At 38.8% G+C, this 18,337-nt stretch overlaps 4 protein-coding genes across 6 annotated transcripts; 1 reads left to right on the top strand and 3 right to left on the bottom strand.

Annotated features, from left to right (window-relative positions):
- The first annotated feature begins 522 nt into the window (after positions 1-522).
- Positions 523-1,977, top strand: LOC143366333 (uncharacterized). Its single transcript, XM_076807352.1, has 4 exons — positions 523-1,050; positions 1,153-1,321; positions 1,424-1,552; positions 1,641-1,977. The coding sequence occupies exons 1-4, from the start codon at positions 923-925 to the stop codon at positions 1,884-1,886; spliced, it is 672 nt and encodes a 223-aa protein (XP_076663467.1). The 5' UTR covers positions 523-922; the 3' UTR covers positions 1,887-1,977.
- LOC143366330 (nuclear protein AMMECR1-like) lies at positions 1,807-4,448 on the bottom strand. Of its 2 annotated transcripts, XM_076807347.1 has the most exons (4): positions 4,234-4,448; positions 3,521-3,631; positions 3,246-3,451; positions 1,807-3,184 (listed from the first exon to the last, which is right to left on the bottom strand). In XM_076807347.1, exons 1-4 carry the CDS (start codon positions 4,443-4,445, stop codon positions 3,018-3,020), a joined length of 696 nt encoding a protein of 231 aa, XP_076663462.1. In that variant the 5' UTR covers positions 4,446-4,448; the 3' UTR covers positions 1,807-3,017. The 2 variants fall into 2 exon arrangements, with proteins under 2 accessions (XP_076663462.1, XP_076663463.1); XM_076807348.1 differs by lacking the exon at positions 3,521-3,631.
- A 221-nt stretch (positions 4,449-4,669) lies between these two features.
- On the bottom strand, positions 4,670-10,292 carry LOC143366329 (AMMECR1-like protein). Of its 2 annotated transcripts, none has more exons than XM_076807344.1 (6): positions 10,167-10,292; positions 9,250-9,750; positions 8,543-8,653; positions 8,262-8,467; positions 7,991-8,109; positions 4,670-4,802 (listed from the first exon to the last, which is right to left on the bottom strand). In XM_076807344.1, the coding sequence occupies exons 2-6, from the start codon at positions 9,456-9,458 to the stop codon at positions 4,683-4,685; spliced, it is 765 nt and encodes a 254-aa protein (XP_076663459.1). In that variant the 5' UTR covers positions 9,459-9,750; positions 10,167-10,292; the 3' UTR covers positions 4,670-4,682. The 2 variants fall into 2 exon arrangements, with proteins under 2 accessions (XP_076663459.1, XP_076663460.1); XM_076807345.1 differs by lacking the exon at positions 4,670-4,802 and adding an exon at positions 4,909-7,094.
- A 3,336-nt stretch (positions 10,293-13,628) lies between these two features.
- LOC143366325 (venom acid phosphatase Acph-1) lies at positions 13,629-17,847 on the bottom strand. The gene is made up of 7 exons (XM_076807339.1): positions 17,670-17,847; positions 17,363-17,470; positions 16,815-17,080; positions 16,341-16,497; positions 16,139-16,262; positions 15,832-16,046; positions 13,629-15,724 (listed from the first exon to the last, which is right to left on the bottom strand). The coding sequence occupies exons 1-7, from the start codon at positions 17,763-17,765 to the stop codon at positions 15,446-15,448; spliced, it is 1,245 nt and encodes a 414-aa protein (XP_076663454.1). The 5' UTR covers positions 17,766-17,847; the 3' UTR covers positions 13,629-15,445.
- Positions 17,848-18,337: the final 490 nt, after the last annotated feature.

Raw genomic sequence — 18,337 nt, forward strand, 5'->3', positions numbered from 1 at the left:
ATCGACGACCTGTTTCACGGATGGCGTAGACGGTCGCGTACACGACTCGGCACGTCACTCGCGAGACCTCCCGGTGGCCCGTCGAAACGTGGTAAAACGAAACGGATATAAACACAGGCCGCCACCACTCGGCCACGGGCAATATGGCGTCGCGCTTACTCTAGCAGCCGGAAAACTGACTGGTCGCGAGAACGCCACCTCCGATTGGTCGATCGCACCACGCGTGACGTCAGGTCGCCTTCTGACGCGCTCCCCCGTAAAAGCAACCCCTCGCGCGTACACCGACCGACGCGACGCGCGCCTGTACAACTTTCCCGAGAAGCCGATGAGAAATTCTGCATCATACTTGGACCGAACACCTGCACCGAAACAGCATCTCGCCAGAAATCAGATTTTCATATCGTTGCGCATTGTATGCTACTTTATTATTGATAAACGAGATTATTGAAATACCGACAGTAGACGAGCGACTTACGGGTGTACTTTGGCGCTCTTCTAACGTGTGTCGCAAGCTGTCGAGGCTTACGATAACGCCATCTCGGAGTAGTAAATGAAACAGGTTAGGGGGGCCACTTATCGGATTTTAATTATTTGTTTATTTATTAAATTAAATATAAATTGTTACGTTACTAATTAACTACCGTGTGCAATGACGTTTTGATAAGAAAGAGTGGATACTATAATTGAAAAGGGCACGGCATATAGTTTTTATTATTGCTTATTTTTTATATTCCAAGGAATCTTGCCTTCCTGCGTTCCAAAGGGATCAATGCCATTTAGATCCTCCAGGATGTTGAATATTTAATCGGGTCTATGTATTACTACTCATATTGTCAGCACCCATAAAATATTCTAATAATTTCGCGAGTGCGCGCACGTGTAGTTCACGTAGGTCAGGATCGAGAATTAAAAAGTTATAAAAATGGTACTGATGCCTATACGAAACCAAGAAAGCTATTTGAAATATGAACAGCAGGAATATGTCTCGAGATTAAAAGCGGTTGCATATCAAAAGGAAGTAATTCAACACTGGGAACCAGCATCTGAAGTGTATGTAACCTTCCTCTGCAACTGTAAATACTTGTATCAACTATTCAACTATAACTTTTCTGTTTCTAGTTAAATTACTTTTATTTGTTTTTTTTGTATAAGGCGGCCACTTAAACATGCAAATGCAGCAATGGCGATACTAGGAGCCATGTCTAGTATAACAATTAATGGTCTATTTAGACGCAAATTGAAATTACAGTCACATGGAATAGTTTTCACACTTTGTACAATGGGAGGACCGGGGCTGCTTACAGCAGCCCTTCACGAGTTTGTATGTCAAATTCACAATTAAGTTAAATTCAACAAAAATGTTTTCATTCTGTATGTACAAAAGCAGAGAACATTGCTTCTAATAATAAACTATTGCTTTTAGGTGATCACGCAGCCCATATTGCTATACGAGCGGGGCTGTCCGATTTGCTACGAAGTAAAAGCAGCATTTCTTATAAACTGTACCGCTGTATTGTTTCCTCTACTCCTTGCGCCAACGATAAATCTTGCGGTAATACCTCATTATTAATACCACTTCTATACACATCGTTTTCTGCGCATGGTTTAGTGCTTTCTTTTTTTCTGTAATTTCTATATAGGTTGCTTCAAGTATCGGATTAAGGATACCGTATGTCAACGAAGTAAAGGAGCTTGCTAAATTTTGGTGGTCTGTTGTCAAACCTGCAACTACGCATCTATCAATCCTGTGCACTGTTAATTCAGTTTTCGCAAGTCTAATTACATATAGGGAACTTATATCAATAGAGACGGTAGCAAAAGTTTTATTAGATATTGAAAAGGAATACAACCGAGGAGAAAGTGAAAAATTGGACATGTTTCAGTAACTACCTTTTTCATTAGTTGTGCGACTACATGTTAGTATGTATTTACATATCTGTACGGAGTTATCACAATAAATACTTCTGTTGGATGAAATTTTTTTTTATTGAATTGATGTCATTGTATGCAATTATCACACACTGCTTAAAAATTAGATCTGTTTAAACTAAAAAGAAACAGCTATAACAATACATTCTCTACTCTTTTAATTCCGTTTAGAGTTTTAATTACTTTAAGATTTAATACAAACTAGTATAATTTGTCTTTCGTGTCTTAAAATTCTCTTTCTGCCATTAATACACAGAAATTCGATTTATTATATTAGTTAATTACTGCGGTATTTGAAGAGAGAAATGAAGAGGTTTCTAACTTTCTTCAAGTACATCAGGAATAATGAAATAGTTTACTGAAATCTAAGCTGCAAAGACATTGTAAGTACAATATATACTATCCTATTAGTAGACAAAGAAAAATTGTTCCACGATGAAAACTTATACACAAGAACAATAAATAAATATTAAACGATGCAAATTTTTAAGCGAATGATTCGATACTGTATGAAAACTTGAACCTTACTTTTTAACTGTATTGCATACATTTAACACACTCTTAATTGCACTTATCGTTCCATTACATAAGTAATAATTATGAAAGAATAGGTGCCACTATATCCGTAGTTCTACTATATTTATTGAGAAGTATATTGCATTATAAAGAAGATGAACATGAAACCTGATAAATGTACTAGGCACCGTTTTAAATAGTATAAAGTTGCATTCAATTACCCCTAACATCATTTTCGACCTTCCACTCCGCGGCTCAGGTTTCTGTGTAGGAAGACATTGCCCATGATGATGGTGGTGAGATGAAAAACGGAATTCTATATGTTCCCACAAAAGTAATGGACACGTTTGCATACATAACATGACCTGGGAACTAATAAATATAGAAAACAGTTGCACAAATGAGAAATGATTATGTTCTACCGTTACTAATGCTTGTTCACTGGCCATTATCTTATTCCATTGATCACTAATATATTGTACACAAGAATTAACTGTATCAGTATTGTAATAACAAATCTCATCAAAAATTTGGCACGAGTGGGGCCCGTGACGAGGGCCCCGAGGCAGTTGCTAGCATTTTTTACCATGCCAATGTGTCATATAGTCCTGATAGCTTACAGTCACTTTTTCACTCTGGTATCGAGTCAACTTTACATTGCGCCTAATGCCTGGAGTAACTAATCCTTTATAGCCACCTTTATGCAGCAAAGAGTCTATCGTTTGAATCTGGTCCCATCCTGAACACATAAAATACTCGCAATTATCCTTAAAGGTGTAAGAATAATATGGTATACGAACCTTGTTCCATCGCCACATCCGGCAAATAAGTTGCGGTCCGTTTGTTCCCTTTTTCATTATGAAATTCAATACGTATTCCATGCACTCCTACTTCCCAATCTAAGTAATCTGATCCTTCCTCAAAATGTCGAAGTACAGAAACACTTACGTGCAAACGTGGGAGTTCCTCCCGCGTTATGGGGTTGAAGCGCGAGTCCTTAAAAGCACTATAGAACATAACACATTTAAAACCCCCCAAAAAGTATCATTATCCTCTGCCACATATTAAATAATACCTAGTGGTAGCATATTCCCGTAATCCTGCATGTAAATGCATTGCATTAAATGTACCAATGCAGCCTCGCAATCTCATATCTTTGCCAATAGTCCATGTTACAAACAATGGGCTTCAAAGTTGAATGTAAATGTCGTATTAATATACAAGTAACAGAATAATGCTATTATATTTGTTAACATAGGTAATATCTTTAGCAATTTGATAGATCTAGAAATAAATGCTACAAAAATAAATATGACATCTGTCACAGAAGAATCCAATTATTCTGATTAATAATTAAAATTAATTTGTAGAAAGTATGTTTATATGTGCATACGCGTGTGGTGGATCTGTATGTCACAAATATACATACAACAAGATACTTAAGATAACGTATAATTGACCTAAAAATATCAAGGCTTGCTTAGGAATTCTGGTCGGATAATAAAAATAGATATTTCCGATGATTTCTTCTACATCGAGCACTACATGTCGCAAGAATTGCGGAAATTATTATCAATGTCATATTCATTGAAGGGAAAAGTTTTAGGTTTCAGATGAAATCGTTAAACATGAAATGCATGTACATAAGAAAGTGGAAACTGCAAGAGATACAAAAAAGATCGAGAGGATCATCGCAGAGGATCATGTGAAAAACTATTATTGCACAATAAAGGATGGAACATAAAAGTAATAAGAAATGCGAGGCGATGCCCGTGGTAAGATACTCACAACGGTTCGTTGCTGAAGTTGGGCGGTTTTGGTGGATCAAGTTGGTGCAGTTGGCAGTAAAGAACATCAAAACAATAAAAGCCCATCTCAGGCTGTACTATTATGGAATTTCGCGGACGAATACCATTCGGCAGATTTACGGTACCATTACACGGAACGCTGGAAGAGTTGTATAGCTTCTGCTTTTTCGTTCCGTAACAACTAGCTGCCATGTTTTCTTATTTAATCAACCCTTGCAACTACTGCAGGTGACTGCAGGCACGAGCGCTTTCTGCACCGTATGCATATCCCATTCACTGTTAGTGTTGCATACTAAATTGCGCGCGCGTTCCGCTAGATGTCTTGTTGTGTGAAAAACAGCTGTTTCATTGCCCGCCATTTTTCTATTGAATTTTTTCATCAATTCGTATGAAATTTGGCGCGCCTTACAGAATTGGCGTTTCTTTGTTTTATGTACGAAAAAACTCGACCAATTTGTAAATTATGAATATTAGGATGCAGTTAGCTCTTGTCTTTGGTAATGTTTCTTTAAAATTCCATGTAAATGATGAAGCGGAACTTTTAGCGATCTATTCGAAAGATATGAAATAAGTATGGTGTTAATACATGTTGAAACATCATTCAAGATCATAAAAATACTCGCACGAAGGTAAGTAGGTATATAAAGACAGTCGATTTGGTAATATAAAATTTTTATTCATCCATCCCAATTATATGATAAGTTATTCGAACTGTTTCTTACGCTCATTTAATCGCGAACTTTTGATTTCTGATGATTCTACCGTAGGTACATACATATCGTTATGTATGGACTATTCAACATAAATTATTTAATATCAGGCACAATGCATTTTTTATCCACGGACACATTAAAAATTTGTCTGTATTCTAGAATAAAATGTTAGATTTTCTTCTCTTATTACTATGTACGTTTAAATCACACACTTGAATCGTATTTGTTAAAAGAACAGTTCCAATTATTTGCACAAGAGGAATTTATCGGATGTTCGAAAACAATAATTTAATGTTCTATGTAACGTTATTTTATGATATTCTAAACGTAATCCATAATCAATAATTAACTCGACATAAATGTCAAGAGAATTCGAGTCTTTTATGGGGATTGGCAACATAAAATCACACCCCTTTACATATGATGATGAATAGCTACTTAATTTGTATGTGCACCTTTATCTCTTTCTGTTAAATTGAATTGCTAATCCTGTCTCATAAATATTAATATCAAAGTAATTTATACCAAATGTATAATTTATTTTCAACAAGAGACTCGGCATATCCTATTGTCGCAAATGCACATACAATTATCCTTCAAGTAGATACTGAATGCTCTATATCTAAGTATGTAATTGGCAGTTAATTGGACGTTATATAATGCTAAATACATAATTGGATTCTAAAAACGAACCACAGATATAATAGAACATATTAATGGCAATAAATACAAAATTGCTAATTAAAGGAAACAATTTAATAGTGTTTCTTTACTTTTACTAAATATTCTTGCTGTGATAAAAACAGCAATGAATAGATTGGCAGTGCATGAAACTAGCTAAGTGAAAGTGACAATAGAGGAATAAGAAAAACAAAGGCAGTAAGTCATGGAAGAACGTATCTTGCACTGTCTTCGAATTGCAGATTGCATATTTAACATCGATTCATTGTAATATCGTAAATGTGTCTCACTTTAAGTAAAAGCAGAGTAACGGTATAAGCGCTTTACATAAAGCATTAGCAATTCTATTCATGTTTCATGGATCAGAGAATAATAAGAATCACAATGAGATCGTCACATTTTAACTTACAACTATATTATAACTATATTAATGCATTTTAATAGTCATAATGCAGTCCATTGCTTATTTACAGTAGAGGTCCCATTCTATCAATTTTCTTATTATACTAACAACGCTTGTCTCCAAAATATTATTTACGTTTATAAATGAAAATTCAGTCTGGTAATACATAGGAAAATCAAAGAATTTTCATAAAACCGGCTAAAAGTTTTTAAAGTATCAACTGTCAATTTAATTAATTGCAGTATATTTTAATTACCCTATATCATGAGCTATGTGTATGTTACAGTTACGTACTAACCCCGTTGCTAATGCAAAGAATCCTTTCCTGTAATAAAACGCTGGACTATAATATAACTATGATTACTAAAATAAACTTCAATGTAGCAATGGTACGAAGAATTAAAACGGAAATACGATAAAATCGTTTAAGAAACATTTTACACACTCATCCACTCTTACAATTTTCAACGAATAAATATTATATAAATAACTATTTTGCATCTGATACAATAAAAACGTTTATTTATAATTTTATACCATTGGTACAAAGAAATCTGGATTAGTATATTTAAAATTAGTATATTTATTATTATATGTGAATCACTCATCACATATAAAAAAAAACAACATTAAGAAAGATTCTAAGAAACCTTCTCTTTACATGATTATTCTGAAGGAATGAAGCATATTGTGTTCACTAATTGCCTAATTAATAGTAATGCAGTTTTTCATGCGAATTCCTCATAACTTGTCATAAAAATATATAATTATACAAAAATTATGCTGTAATTAGTAATAACTACGTTCGATATGAATTAACAGAACGTTCGTAATAGAAAAAACTATCGATAAAAAATCTGTGATCTTTCACCCTTCATTCATATATTTATGTTTATTGATCTAAGAATGATATTTTACGTTTTTCGTAGTATACGAATAATAGAAACATATTTTCGCGTGAATTTGTACATTAAATCTTGTGAAGCAGGCAGTAAATTGCAGACAGCATCACTGTGCTATGCAATCGCTCATGTCCTCTGTATACTGCAGACATAAATGTAAATGGACATTTAATAAGTATGATGGCAAAGCTAATGATATTATTCATATTCTATGTTCTCACCGAATCGAGTCATTTAGTTTATAAACACATTGAAGCACGCGAGACTAAGTAATTACATTTTATTACAAGTTTAAAAATTCCAATATCTCACATATGCCTAATCTGATTAACGATTATTGATATTGAAGTTAAACGTTAATGCACTTTCTGGTATATCTTACGATTATTTATTCCAATTGTTAGGTAAATAACAATTTTAATTATTGTAGTATGTAAAAATTATTGAAGGAATAAGCTAGTGCCATCATACATGAATACTTATTATCTTCAAGGAGAACTATGTGGTATCGTAAGGGGAAAAACTGTGTATGCAGAAGCATACAAAGTATAATAGGCACCACTTCAAACAAAGTAAAATTGCAAAGAATAGCCGCCTCCAATGTCATTTTCGTTTACGAACTCCACGATCTGCAGGTTCTTGTGACGAAAAGCGATGAACACGAGGAGGGGGAGCAGGAGGAGGAGCAGGCGGAGGATGATGATGCGAATGTAGGGGAGGATACGTTGGCCCTGTTTGATCCCACCAAAAGGAAGAGTAATCCCATACTGGTACCATCACTGGGGAAACAGAGGGCATTGGAAGAGGATGTATGAATGCGGGGTGATTACGTTGTGTCATCACTAATCCATGTTCCTGACTGGCCATGTAAGAGTTGTATTGAGTACTACTGTATGGTAAATGAGAAGTCTGAGAGATGTTAGCGTTGCAATGAACGGCAATAGAATTTTGAGATAATTGGGGCCCCTGAGTAGGACCCCAGGCCAGCTGCTAGCATCTTCGGCTATGCCAATGAGTCATATAGTCTTGATAGCTTACAGTCACTTTTTCACTCTGGTATCGTGTCAACTTTACGCTACGTCTAATATCTGGAGTCACCAGTCCCTTGTAACCACCTTTATGAAGTAACGAATCTATTGTTTGTATCTGGTCCCACCCTAAACATGATAAATTCTAATTTTCAAAATAGTTATGTACACAGAATTCGTCTAACCTTATGACAATATATTGCTCGGAGTAGTAACGTTGTCGCGTAAACTGAATATCTTTTTCAGAGTAGTTTACATCGCGAGAAGTAAAATGTACAAACCTTGCTCCGTTGCTACATCGGGTAAATAAGTAGCAGTCCGCTTATTACCCTTCTCGTTATGAAATTCTATACGAATTCCATGGACACCTACTTCCCAATCTAAATAATCAACACCATCCTCAAAGTGTCTCAAAATTGAGACACTTACATGTAAGCGTGGAAGTTCTTCCCGTGTTATAGGATTAAAACGTGAATCTTTGAATGCACTTTAGAAAGTATCTAATGTCTTTAAGTGTATAGAGTAACAATATTATCGAAAATAGACACATAAAATAATTTACCTGGTTGTCGCGTATTCACGGAGCCCTGCATGTAATTGCATGGCATTAAAAGTACCGATACAACCTCTTAACCTCATATCTTTCCCGATAGTCCACGTCACAAACAATGGGCTGAAAAATACAAATAAATAGTATTTCGCACATTTACAACATAAACGTAAACAATGTACTTTATTATTCAAACACGACAGCAATCACAATGATCTCAATGATTTTTCTAAAAACCACTAATCTTTTAAAAAAAATTATTTTGACATTCAATAGTTGCTAAACAATGACAAGCATGTACGATGTAATTCATTCATTTTATTATTAAAGTCCTTCGATATTTATAACAGAGCAAGCATTTTTCATTTTTAATTAAAAGAAGAGTCTAGACACGAAGAAGATAAGAGATTATAAGCTTCTGATGGACATTTAAAACACGGGAATGAAAATATTTGACCGATAACACACGCTCATGCCAGAAATCAGTCTTTGTCTCACTGCAAGCATGAGACTTGGAAGCATCGAACATCCTAACAAAGAAACTCAAGGAGGGGGTAAAGGTACGTGGGACATACATTGGAGAAGAAAAGAGAGAGCAGCTGATGGCTCCGGTGCGTAAGAGTAAGATGGCAGCGTAGAGAAGAGAAAGATAGAGATACGAAAGAAGGACCAGGGAAGGTCACAATTGTACAACGATGTCAGCAAGTATTATTACTCACAACGCTTCATTGCTGAAGTTAGGCGATTTTGGAGGGTCGAGCTGATGTAATTGGCAGTAAAGGACATCGAAACAAAAGAAGCCCATCTCTGGCTTCACTATCACACTGTTCCTCAACGGTGTACCATTCTGTAATATCGAGCCGTTGCATGGAACGCTCGACGAATTGTTCAGCTTTTGCTTTTTCGTTCCACAACAACCTGCAGCCATGTTTTCGTTATTCGACTCTCACGGCGAGCGCGACTACTGTGGACACGATCGGTCCTCGACCCACACGTCTCCCATTCTTCCCTGTCGTCGCGGGCTCGACTGTGCGCGCGTTCCGTTAGATGTCCTTATACTCGCCAAAACAGCTGTTTCATTATCCGCCATTTCTTGAGCGCGGCGATGAATAGTTGAACTTGAAAGTTGGCGCCACTACATGTAATTTCGTTACCGGCGAAGTCTAGCTGGAGAGGTGCAAGCAAAACGGATCAGATATTGCGCCACGTGGTTCATGTCACTGTAATCAGCATAGAAGTAGATTAAACATGTGATACTCGCGTGGATGTGCGTTGGAAGAACAGAAAGAATACGATCAAGCATTCGTAGTATACGTAGTGGCCGCCATACGAGTCCGGCAAGCGAGAACGTGCCACATCAAAATTCACGTATCATTATTAAAGTATTTAAGCACAGAAGAATATTTGCAATACCACGAATAATCGTAGCAGCACAGGCGTGTTCTTATCAAGCAAATATTCCTGCAGATTTAACTCCTAATCAGACCAACGAACGTTTGATTCTCAAAATTTGTGGTTAGAATCCTCCGAGACTCGAAAAGAATACGCGGGAGTAGTGGGATGAATTGGGCAGCAAGGACGCATACAATTGGTTTGAGAAACTATGCCGAGGGCACCGACTTTTCTAACCCCTTACCTGGCACCTGCTCGCGATGCACCGGAGAAGCCCGAGGCGTGACAGCAGATTCAACCTGGCAACGTGCACTTGCTTGTAGCTGTCCGGTATATAGCCAAGTGGCTATATTTTTTCTGACAGCTGACATCGCGTACCCACGGTTTATCGCGTAACGGTTGTGCGTACGCTTCGTGCCGAGTGTCCAGTGAAACTATATACAAAGTCTCCATCTTTTTTCGAATATACGTGCGCGTCCTTGCGGTAAACTTAGCAACGAGCCAGGCAATCGGAGTGTAATCGTTGATTAGACAGGACAGTGGAACGATAAACATTGCTGCGTGATCGACGATCGTGAACGCAAACATTGCCAGTGATTCCCAAACCGTGCCGCACTGGACCAACTCCCCGAGACCGACTTCCGAACCGTTCAATTTCGACTTTGATCCTGCCTAGAAGAAAGTCTGCCGTGGGAGGTGTAGTCGGAGCGTCCTTTACGGAGGCCGCATCGCGAAAAGTTGGCGTAATCCTGTCGGAGAAGGAGGATCCTGCACTATCAATGGGAATAAAAATAGGTAAGAATTCTGCTTCTATATTTATTTCACATTCGCGCGCGTGTGCATCGCGTCGCACTATTCGCATCGCGTCCGCGATGGTCATTTCCACTCTCGTCTCTGGGACGCGAACAACTATATACAGGACGGCTGTATTTGTATTTTCTGCGTACAATTTTATCCGCCAGCGTGTTATATAAAATGTGTCATAATATACTTCGAACGCCCGAGTCTGAGTCAGGATTTACGCAATCTTACGTGGCGCTCGAGTCGGATTATTTCAAACAGATAGGATATAATAGGAGCCTCGCACGGATATTCAATGAATGGAAAATTCGAAAGCGGGAGCGTGTTATTGGGCAACGTATGAAAATCCTGCTGCCTCTTTAATTTAATTGTCTGCCTGTCGGAGATCCGAGGTAGAGGTTTCCGCGGGAAAATTCGGGTGTTCCCAGTGACGAACGTTTCTCGAGCTGGGGGAACTTTTCATTCCTCCGTTCTCAGCTGCCTTTTGAGTATGCCTCGCGACGCGCCTTCCGATGCTTATCACTGTAATTGGCATCGCTGACATTGCCATCACACGTTCCAATTTACTCTCCGTAATTATTTACGCTTCTGTGGCGTTGGCACGCGATCGAGTCATACTTTAAGTAGCGTTAAGTAATTATAATAACAAAACGCTGCTAGCCGATTCCGTGTTTCAGTGGAGCGTCAATTTATACACGCCAGTGAGTCGAAATGAAAGAAAACAATCTATGTTTTATTTACAATTATCTCAAACACCGTGCATTTTATAGAAGGGTCTTTTCGAAATATTTACCAAGCTTCGTTCCTAGATTCGTCCGTGAAAGCCATCAGCTTTTGTTCTGCAAAATATATGTCTACAAAAACGTGTTACGCTTACTTTGCGGTGGATCGATTTTTAAAACTTGGGCGCCGTTTAAGATAGATATGTATTCCTCGTTCAGAAACAGATTAACGTTGGCTAGCTATTCCGCGCAAACACACAAAACGCATTTACCGGTTTAACGTGGTTACGGTTAGTGTTGATAATGCACTTGTATGCGCTCTACAAACGCGGTTCCACCATTTAGGCTATCAAACAAAAGTTCGAGGTCGAAGAAAAATGTTACGTTTCACTTTTAATAAAGTGGACACCTTATCGTACCAACCGTATGGTAAACTTAAACTATTACATTAGGTGGTGTAAAGGTTAAATAATTAACCGGAGATATCAATTTCACGAGGTACATTCGTTACGTCAGTGGGTATTGAAACAAATTAATGATTGCAAAGAATCGAAGGTTCTGCGTGATGCAATCGTCACGCAATTAGTTCTCGTAGGAAAATCGCATTCCTACACACAACATTAATATCGAAAGAGGTTGCAAAGGCGTGCATACATACGTCTGTGCGAGCACAGCTCGTCGTAAAACTCGAACAATGCTCTTCCCGTGTCGTTCTTTTCAATGATTGCAACAAGGTTTGACGCTGCGTGCTCTTCTCCTCTTACATACAAGTAGGTATCCCTTTCAATCTCGTCTCCTTTCTTTTTCACGCGTACGCATTTCACAACAAGCTTCTCCTACGAAAATCTATTCTCCTTTCGGTTATGTAATCGCGTCGAAGACACTTCTGATCATTATCCATTCGTTCTGGTATATGCATACCGCTCCTAATAAATGAGCGGGCGGTTTTACTTTGAATCCACCTTGACCTTCTTTGTGTACGAACAAGAATGACTCCGTCATAAAATCTAGAGAAACGTGATATAGGTATCCACTTTCTCTGAGCCCGGAATGAGAAGAGAAGCATCGTTAAGGAGCTTCAAAAGAAAGCACTTTTATTTAAGGGCCGAAGAGTTTTATGAGTAGACACGTTTTGTGTGCGCGGTGTCATTCGCGGAACATGGGTACCTATACAAAAGCATCAGTTTATAATGTTCATGTACGACTATGCCTTAATAGTTGTAAAATATATTATTACAGACTCTACAATTTGGTACCAGTACGAAATTATACACGCTCCTCGATGAACGACACCATGAAGGTATGCAAGGTCGGAATTCACGCAATTTGCCTCGGGAATTTCTTCGGGGTACTTACCCATCGGCTTCTTATCTCTGTCTGCCTTTAAGTAATCACATGCCTATTGGGAAATCTTCGCCTTGAGACGCCACTCTCTGTCTTCGTTGTCGTTGAATGAAATCCCACACGTTTCCTCTCCAGGTAGTCATGATAAATCTATTTCGATGTATGTGCATATAATGACACGCATCGACGAACATTGTGTGATCTTCATTCAATCCTTTATGATTAATTACCGCAGATTATATTTTTTAAAATATTCCGTTGCATATCCTTATATAAGAAAGGCGATATGGAATATTCTCTTCAGCATCCATTTGATCCTTGAGTTAGGCTTTGAAATATACATTTCGATGTACGAATGCATATCGATACTATCGAGGCTAATGCACGTAATGGAATGTGTCAATTGTCTGTAGAAAAGTTAAACCGAAGAATGGGATGCTTTAATAACTGTCTGTCTTAGCAACAAACGTTGCGTAGCAAATGTTGCAAATTATACGCACCGCTCTGGTGCATTTGCGAGGTTCATATTTCGCGTTGTTGTCAAAATATTCCTTAGACGTGGCAAGGCATTCGCGAGAAGCTATGTATGTATGTATGAAACGTACCGAAGGTAAATTGTAGCAGCCCGTATTTGCACGTCCGGCAATTATTCGCACTCATCTTTCATTATGAGCAACTTCGAAATTTCCGTTTAACAAAACCCTGAGTAATTTCGTGCGTTTCGCCGTAGAATTATCGGACTTGGAACTTAAATGCTCGCAAGGTAGAACGATCATCATTTTCATAATTAAAAGTGCAGGGTTAAATAGCACCGTGATGGAAGTGCCTTGAAACTTCCGTACGATTAGATGTTGTTTTATTTTATTTTATTACTACTATTCACGGGATAAACCCTTTGGTACAAAGAGATATAATGCGGGGAGACATAATACATATATGACAAATATAAATTCCAACGAGAACGAAGGAGAGTATATATAGAAATTTAAAAAAGAACACAGAATGACAAATTATAGATTAAATTATAGAATGCCTTCAAGAGAGCATCTTAAAGATGCCAGGGATTGCCCAAATAAACAGCTATAATATGTTAACGTAAGTTAGTTATAGTTTGATAATAACTAGAACTGCATATAATGAAATATTTCCCTAATTTTATCCGGATTCATTGCAATCGTGTCAGCAAAGGATTAACCGCAGGAACATCACTCGTTAAAAAGTCGTTCAGGGTACATAGTCGAGGAATTCAATTTGCCGAGGAACCTTGCAATACAACTACGTACATATACGCTATTTTGTGTAAATTAGCACACAGGTTACTTGAACCGTGTTACTGCTCGAATCGTGTCCTGCATGAGCCACTGAATCCTCTGCCCAGCAATTACGTTTGTAATCATGTTCAAAGCGTTCGTCGTAATTGAGATTTACATTTACCGATTTCGTCCCAAAGGTAAATTAAAGTGGACCCATCTCTTTTATATTTTCTTAATGAGCGTAAAGTGCGAAATATTTTGGCACAAATGATAGGTTGCGACGTATCGAAATCATTACGAAATCATACGATTTCAATTTTACGGTTGAGGATTTTCATTTTGGGTACAAGTGTTCCTATTGGGTAGATACATTTGTTACACAGTATAATATAGATCGAGCACAGTGAATCATCTTGAAAGAACTGAGATAGATCCTTTTCAATGCATCCCGGGCAGTAAATTAAAAGTCTTGGGCCGTAAAAAGGCACTTTCCAGGGAGCGCGAGAAAAAGTTTCCATTAATTTTAGTACTCATCAACGTCCCTTCAAGCTAATAATGGATATTCATATTTCTGCTTCTACTACTCGCGTTAAGAGTGGGCTACTGACAAAACGATAATTTCGTTCGGAATTATCGCTCCAGATACAATAAACGTTTCGACTATTTCGATTCTGCGGAAGGTTCTTGAACCTTTAACCTGGACGGAAATAGGAGAGTCGAATCGTCAACTTGCAAATCGAATCTGCTCTCATTTCATGTCTGCCAAAAGCGATGTTTTATTCACTCGCGGGGATATTGTTGGCATGGCCAACGATCGTTGGGTTATATTTTTGGTTGGCGTATTATTTTAGATCGAGTTATATTTTATTCGGAAAGTTCTTTACCCGAGTGTCGGAGAATGAGAACGGCGCGGGACAATTTTACCTTCTTTTTAGAAATTAATCCTCAAGATTGCCCGAGTGTTTCGACTTACGCCGCTCGTTAGTCTCAAAGATTCGCGCATGCGTGTGCGAGCAATCGATAACTTTTGTCATTCTAAATGAATGAAAAACAAAGAGACACGTGAGAATAGTTAACGCTTCTGACTAGATATTACAACAATATATGGCTATTTAATCTAATACTTTCAGGAGGATCTAAGTTATTACTTTAACGTCGAAGCCCTACGTCACTAATACTATTCAATTCACATTACTACCTATGGTCACGTTGTAATTCTTCTATTAATGTTCATTTTTCATCCATTAACGGTACACGGGCAATCGAACAGGCTTGCTAACTCTGTTCAACCCTTTCGCGTTCCCCTATCTAAATCGATTCAATGATTACACCCGATGGTACCGAAATATCAAAACTATTTCATTGAACTTTGCAAACGGTAACAATACTGTGCCATTATAAAATCAGCGATTGATGCTGCGAGCAGAAAAAATTGCAAGAAAAACAAGTGACGAGAGGTAGCACCAAGTAGTTTTGCCAACGGCTACGTTCGGCGCCGACGAGTGTATGTAGTCTTTGGTCCCTAGCTTCTCCGTTTCCTGATTAGCGCTGCAATGATATTCGTCGTCCCTGGGCATCACGTCCTTTACGACATCGAGGAATTGATCGAAGGGACATAGTTCCGTGCAGCCAGGGATCGTTTCGATTACGATTTGCTCGGTAACCCCAGTCCAGAACAAAACCTAATACACCCGGACAGAAATGAATGTTACATCTCTAACATCCAATGAAATACGTTTTAGGAATAGTGGCAATTCGAAATTCTGTCTTTTGCAGTTCAAACATTTACCCGAACGTAATAAGTTCCTTTCTTATCGCGCAGAGTTTCCAGGATAATAGTAGAACCGTAGGCGGGTATAACAGGTTCATCCAATTCCAAAGCTTTTGCAACTGCAGCCACATTCATTTCGTGGCCAGAGAAGAAAAACGCTTTTCTATCGTACGGCTCTAATTTACCCGCTTTGTATGCTTGGATGTCCTCTATCATTTTACGCAATAGTATACCTTGAAAAAAAAAGGCCGAAACGATTATATAAGTATATGCTGCGACAATGTACATTTTTTTTTGTATGGGAAAAAGAAGGATATCCTTATACCTCCGTTCAGACGTTTCAACGTCCTTGTGTATGATCTGAGTTTAAAGTCCAAGGCGAGTATTTCCTTCATCGGAGCAGGATAAACCGACTCGGTCCATTTTGGTAGCGACAGGTTCTGAGCAGCCTAAAATAGACGCCATTTAATTATTAGACTTCTATACGAAACGTAATCAGTGATGTCACATCACATAAGTGGCATTACCTGTTCCTTGAATAAATTGTAAAGATAAGTCACTGCGGATGTTGTGTTTACTACTTTGCCACTGTGCTGGGTTAGGTAATTCATCACATTTTTGTATTTGTTTAACATATCCTGTGTGCTTGGTTGACGAAGGAATCTGCTGTACTCTTCCTTGTACCTTGAATCAAAACGGAAATAAATGTCCTCGAGAATAATTAACGTCTCCGTTTCGACGAAGTCCGATTATAATTTCGAATTGCTTAGCAGAACGTTAGCTCTCGTTTGTACAAGTATCGTCAACGTTAATCATCCGTTCTGAAATCATCGCTACTTTCCAAGCCATTTTGGAATATTATTACTATCCGTTGCCATATTCTTTCTTCTTACTCGGTGTAATATTTCGACGCTGCAGAGTATTCAACTGCTCGTATTACCGCGTTTCTGACGAGTGTCGCGCATTGCTCTTTTAACGAACGAAGGCACTAGAAAAATTACCTGGGGCAGTAATGCGGGAACAAGAGATTGTCGGCTTCGTAGGGAACGAAGAACGTTGATGCCGGAATCCAGGGTAGATGCGGATTCCAGGTTTGCTTCTCCGAGGGTGGGAATAATCCAGCCAGAACTAGCTGCAGAGACAACTGAGTCCTTGGCACGTCTGTCGATCGCGCATAGATCTTCTCCGGCCAATAATCCGTCCCGAAATATCGATCGTAACGTTGACGAAGCATTGTGCCAATCCTGTATTCGCGTAGCTTACCTTGCTACATAGTTAGACGAAACAATTACAGTTTGCGCTTGCCGATGTGCGTTACTAATGGCTGCACGGTGAACAGTGAATCTCGATAATGTTTACGGTGTTTTCAAATCTACGCAGATCTAATGGGGTAATGAGCACTGCACCGACGTGCATATGAATTTCAAACGTTCACACTTGGATTGTTTCCATTACAAGGAGATCGTAGAAGAATACTTCTAGGAATTACGAAGAACACGAACATATGGTGGCAATGAACTATTCCAGAATATATTGTCTTCTTACTTACATTTGTCAAGTCACCATTGCCCATTGGATTGTACGAATGGTCTCGATAGGGATCGTTGGGGTAATTTTGAAACTCTCGGTGGGGCACTTTGTCGCCATGCCGAAATACCTTGAAAGACATGTCGAACCATTAAAACCCGATTATCAGACTTCACAGACGACGATTTAAAACATCCACTAGTTACTTTATACGTGACTCTTCACTTTCACTGAGAGACGCTTTTACAAGCGAGCTACATCTCGCTTCGGGACGAGGATTACGCTTGTGACGGTCACGCTAAAATTATTTCGATAGAATAGGTATTTACCACGTGCAACAATTGCAAATCCAGATCACAATTGACCACTGTGACGGTGACGAACAGCAGAATGGCAAAGAACACCGTCGACCGATCGAGCAACATTTTTTTCCCCCTGACACTGGTTCGGCTGACGGTCGAAGCAGGACGACAGGTACGTCCGGAATGTACAATTTCTCTCGACAATCTACGAAGAAGTATATATTCTTGCCGGTGCTTATCTAAAACAACCGGACGAGTGGGGGTGGATAAGGAACACAGGCGAACAGGTTTGCAGTTCTCTCGATTTTTATCGTGGGTTCCCCGTTTTTGCTCGTTACGTTGATCCTTTTCCCGCTGCGGAGTCGCGATCTCGTGGTACTCCTCGAAGGCCACGTACTCAAAGAATGGGAAATCTGGCGGAGCTTGTCCCCGGACTGGGCGCATCAGGTTCAGCTTCGTATACTCGAGAAACCCGTGTTTCATCGTTAAACAAAGATTACCGTGGATTACCTTGAAGGTACTCTCTATCGGACGCGTGGTTCGTGCAAGAATCTCTCCGAATCTCCCTAGAATCCACGACCGCGCGTTGCTTAATTCGGCGCCCGAAATTAAACGAAACCGGAGAAAGTAGGTGACGACTGTATTTAACTTTCCTCGATCCGACGCGGCAATAATATGCAAACACGTTTTTTCCT

The sequence above is a fragment of the Andrena cerasifolii genome, chromosome 2 (assembly GCF_050908995.1).
Source record: "Andrena cerasifolii isolate SP2316 chromosome 2, iyAndCera1_principal, whole genome shotgun sequence".
In the NCBI taxonomy this organism is placed as follows: Eukaryota; Metazoa; Arthropoda; class Insecta; order Hymenoptera; family Andrenidae; genus Andrena; species Andrena cerasifolii.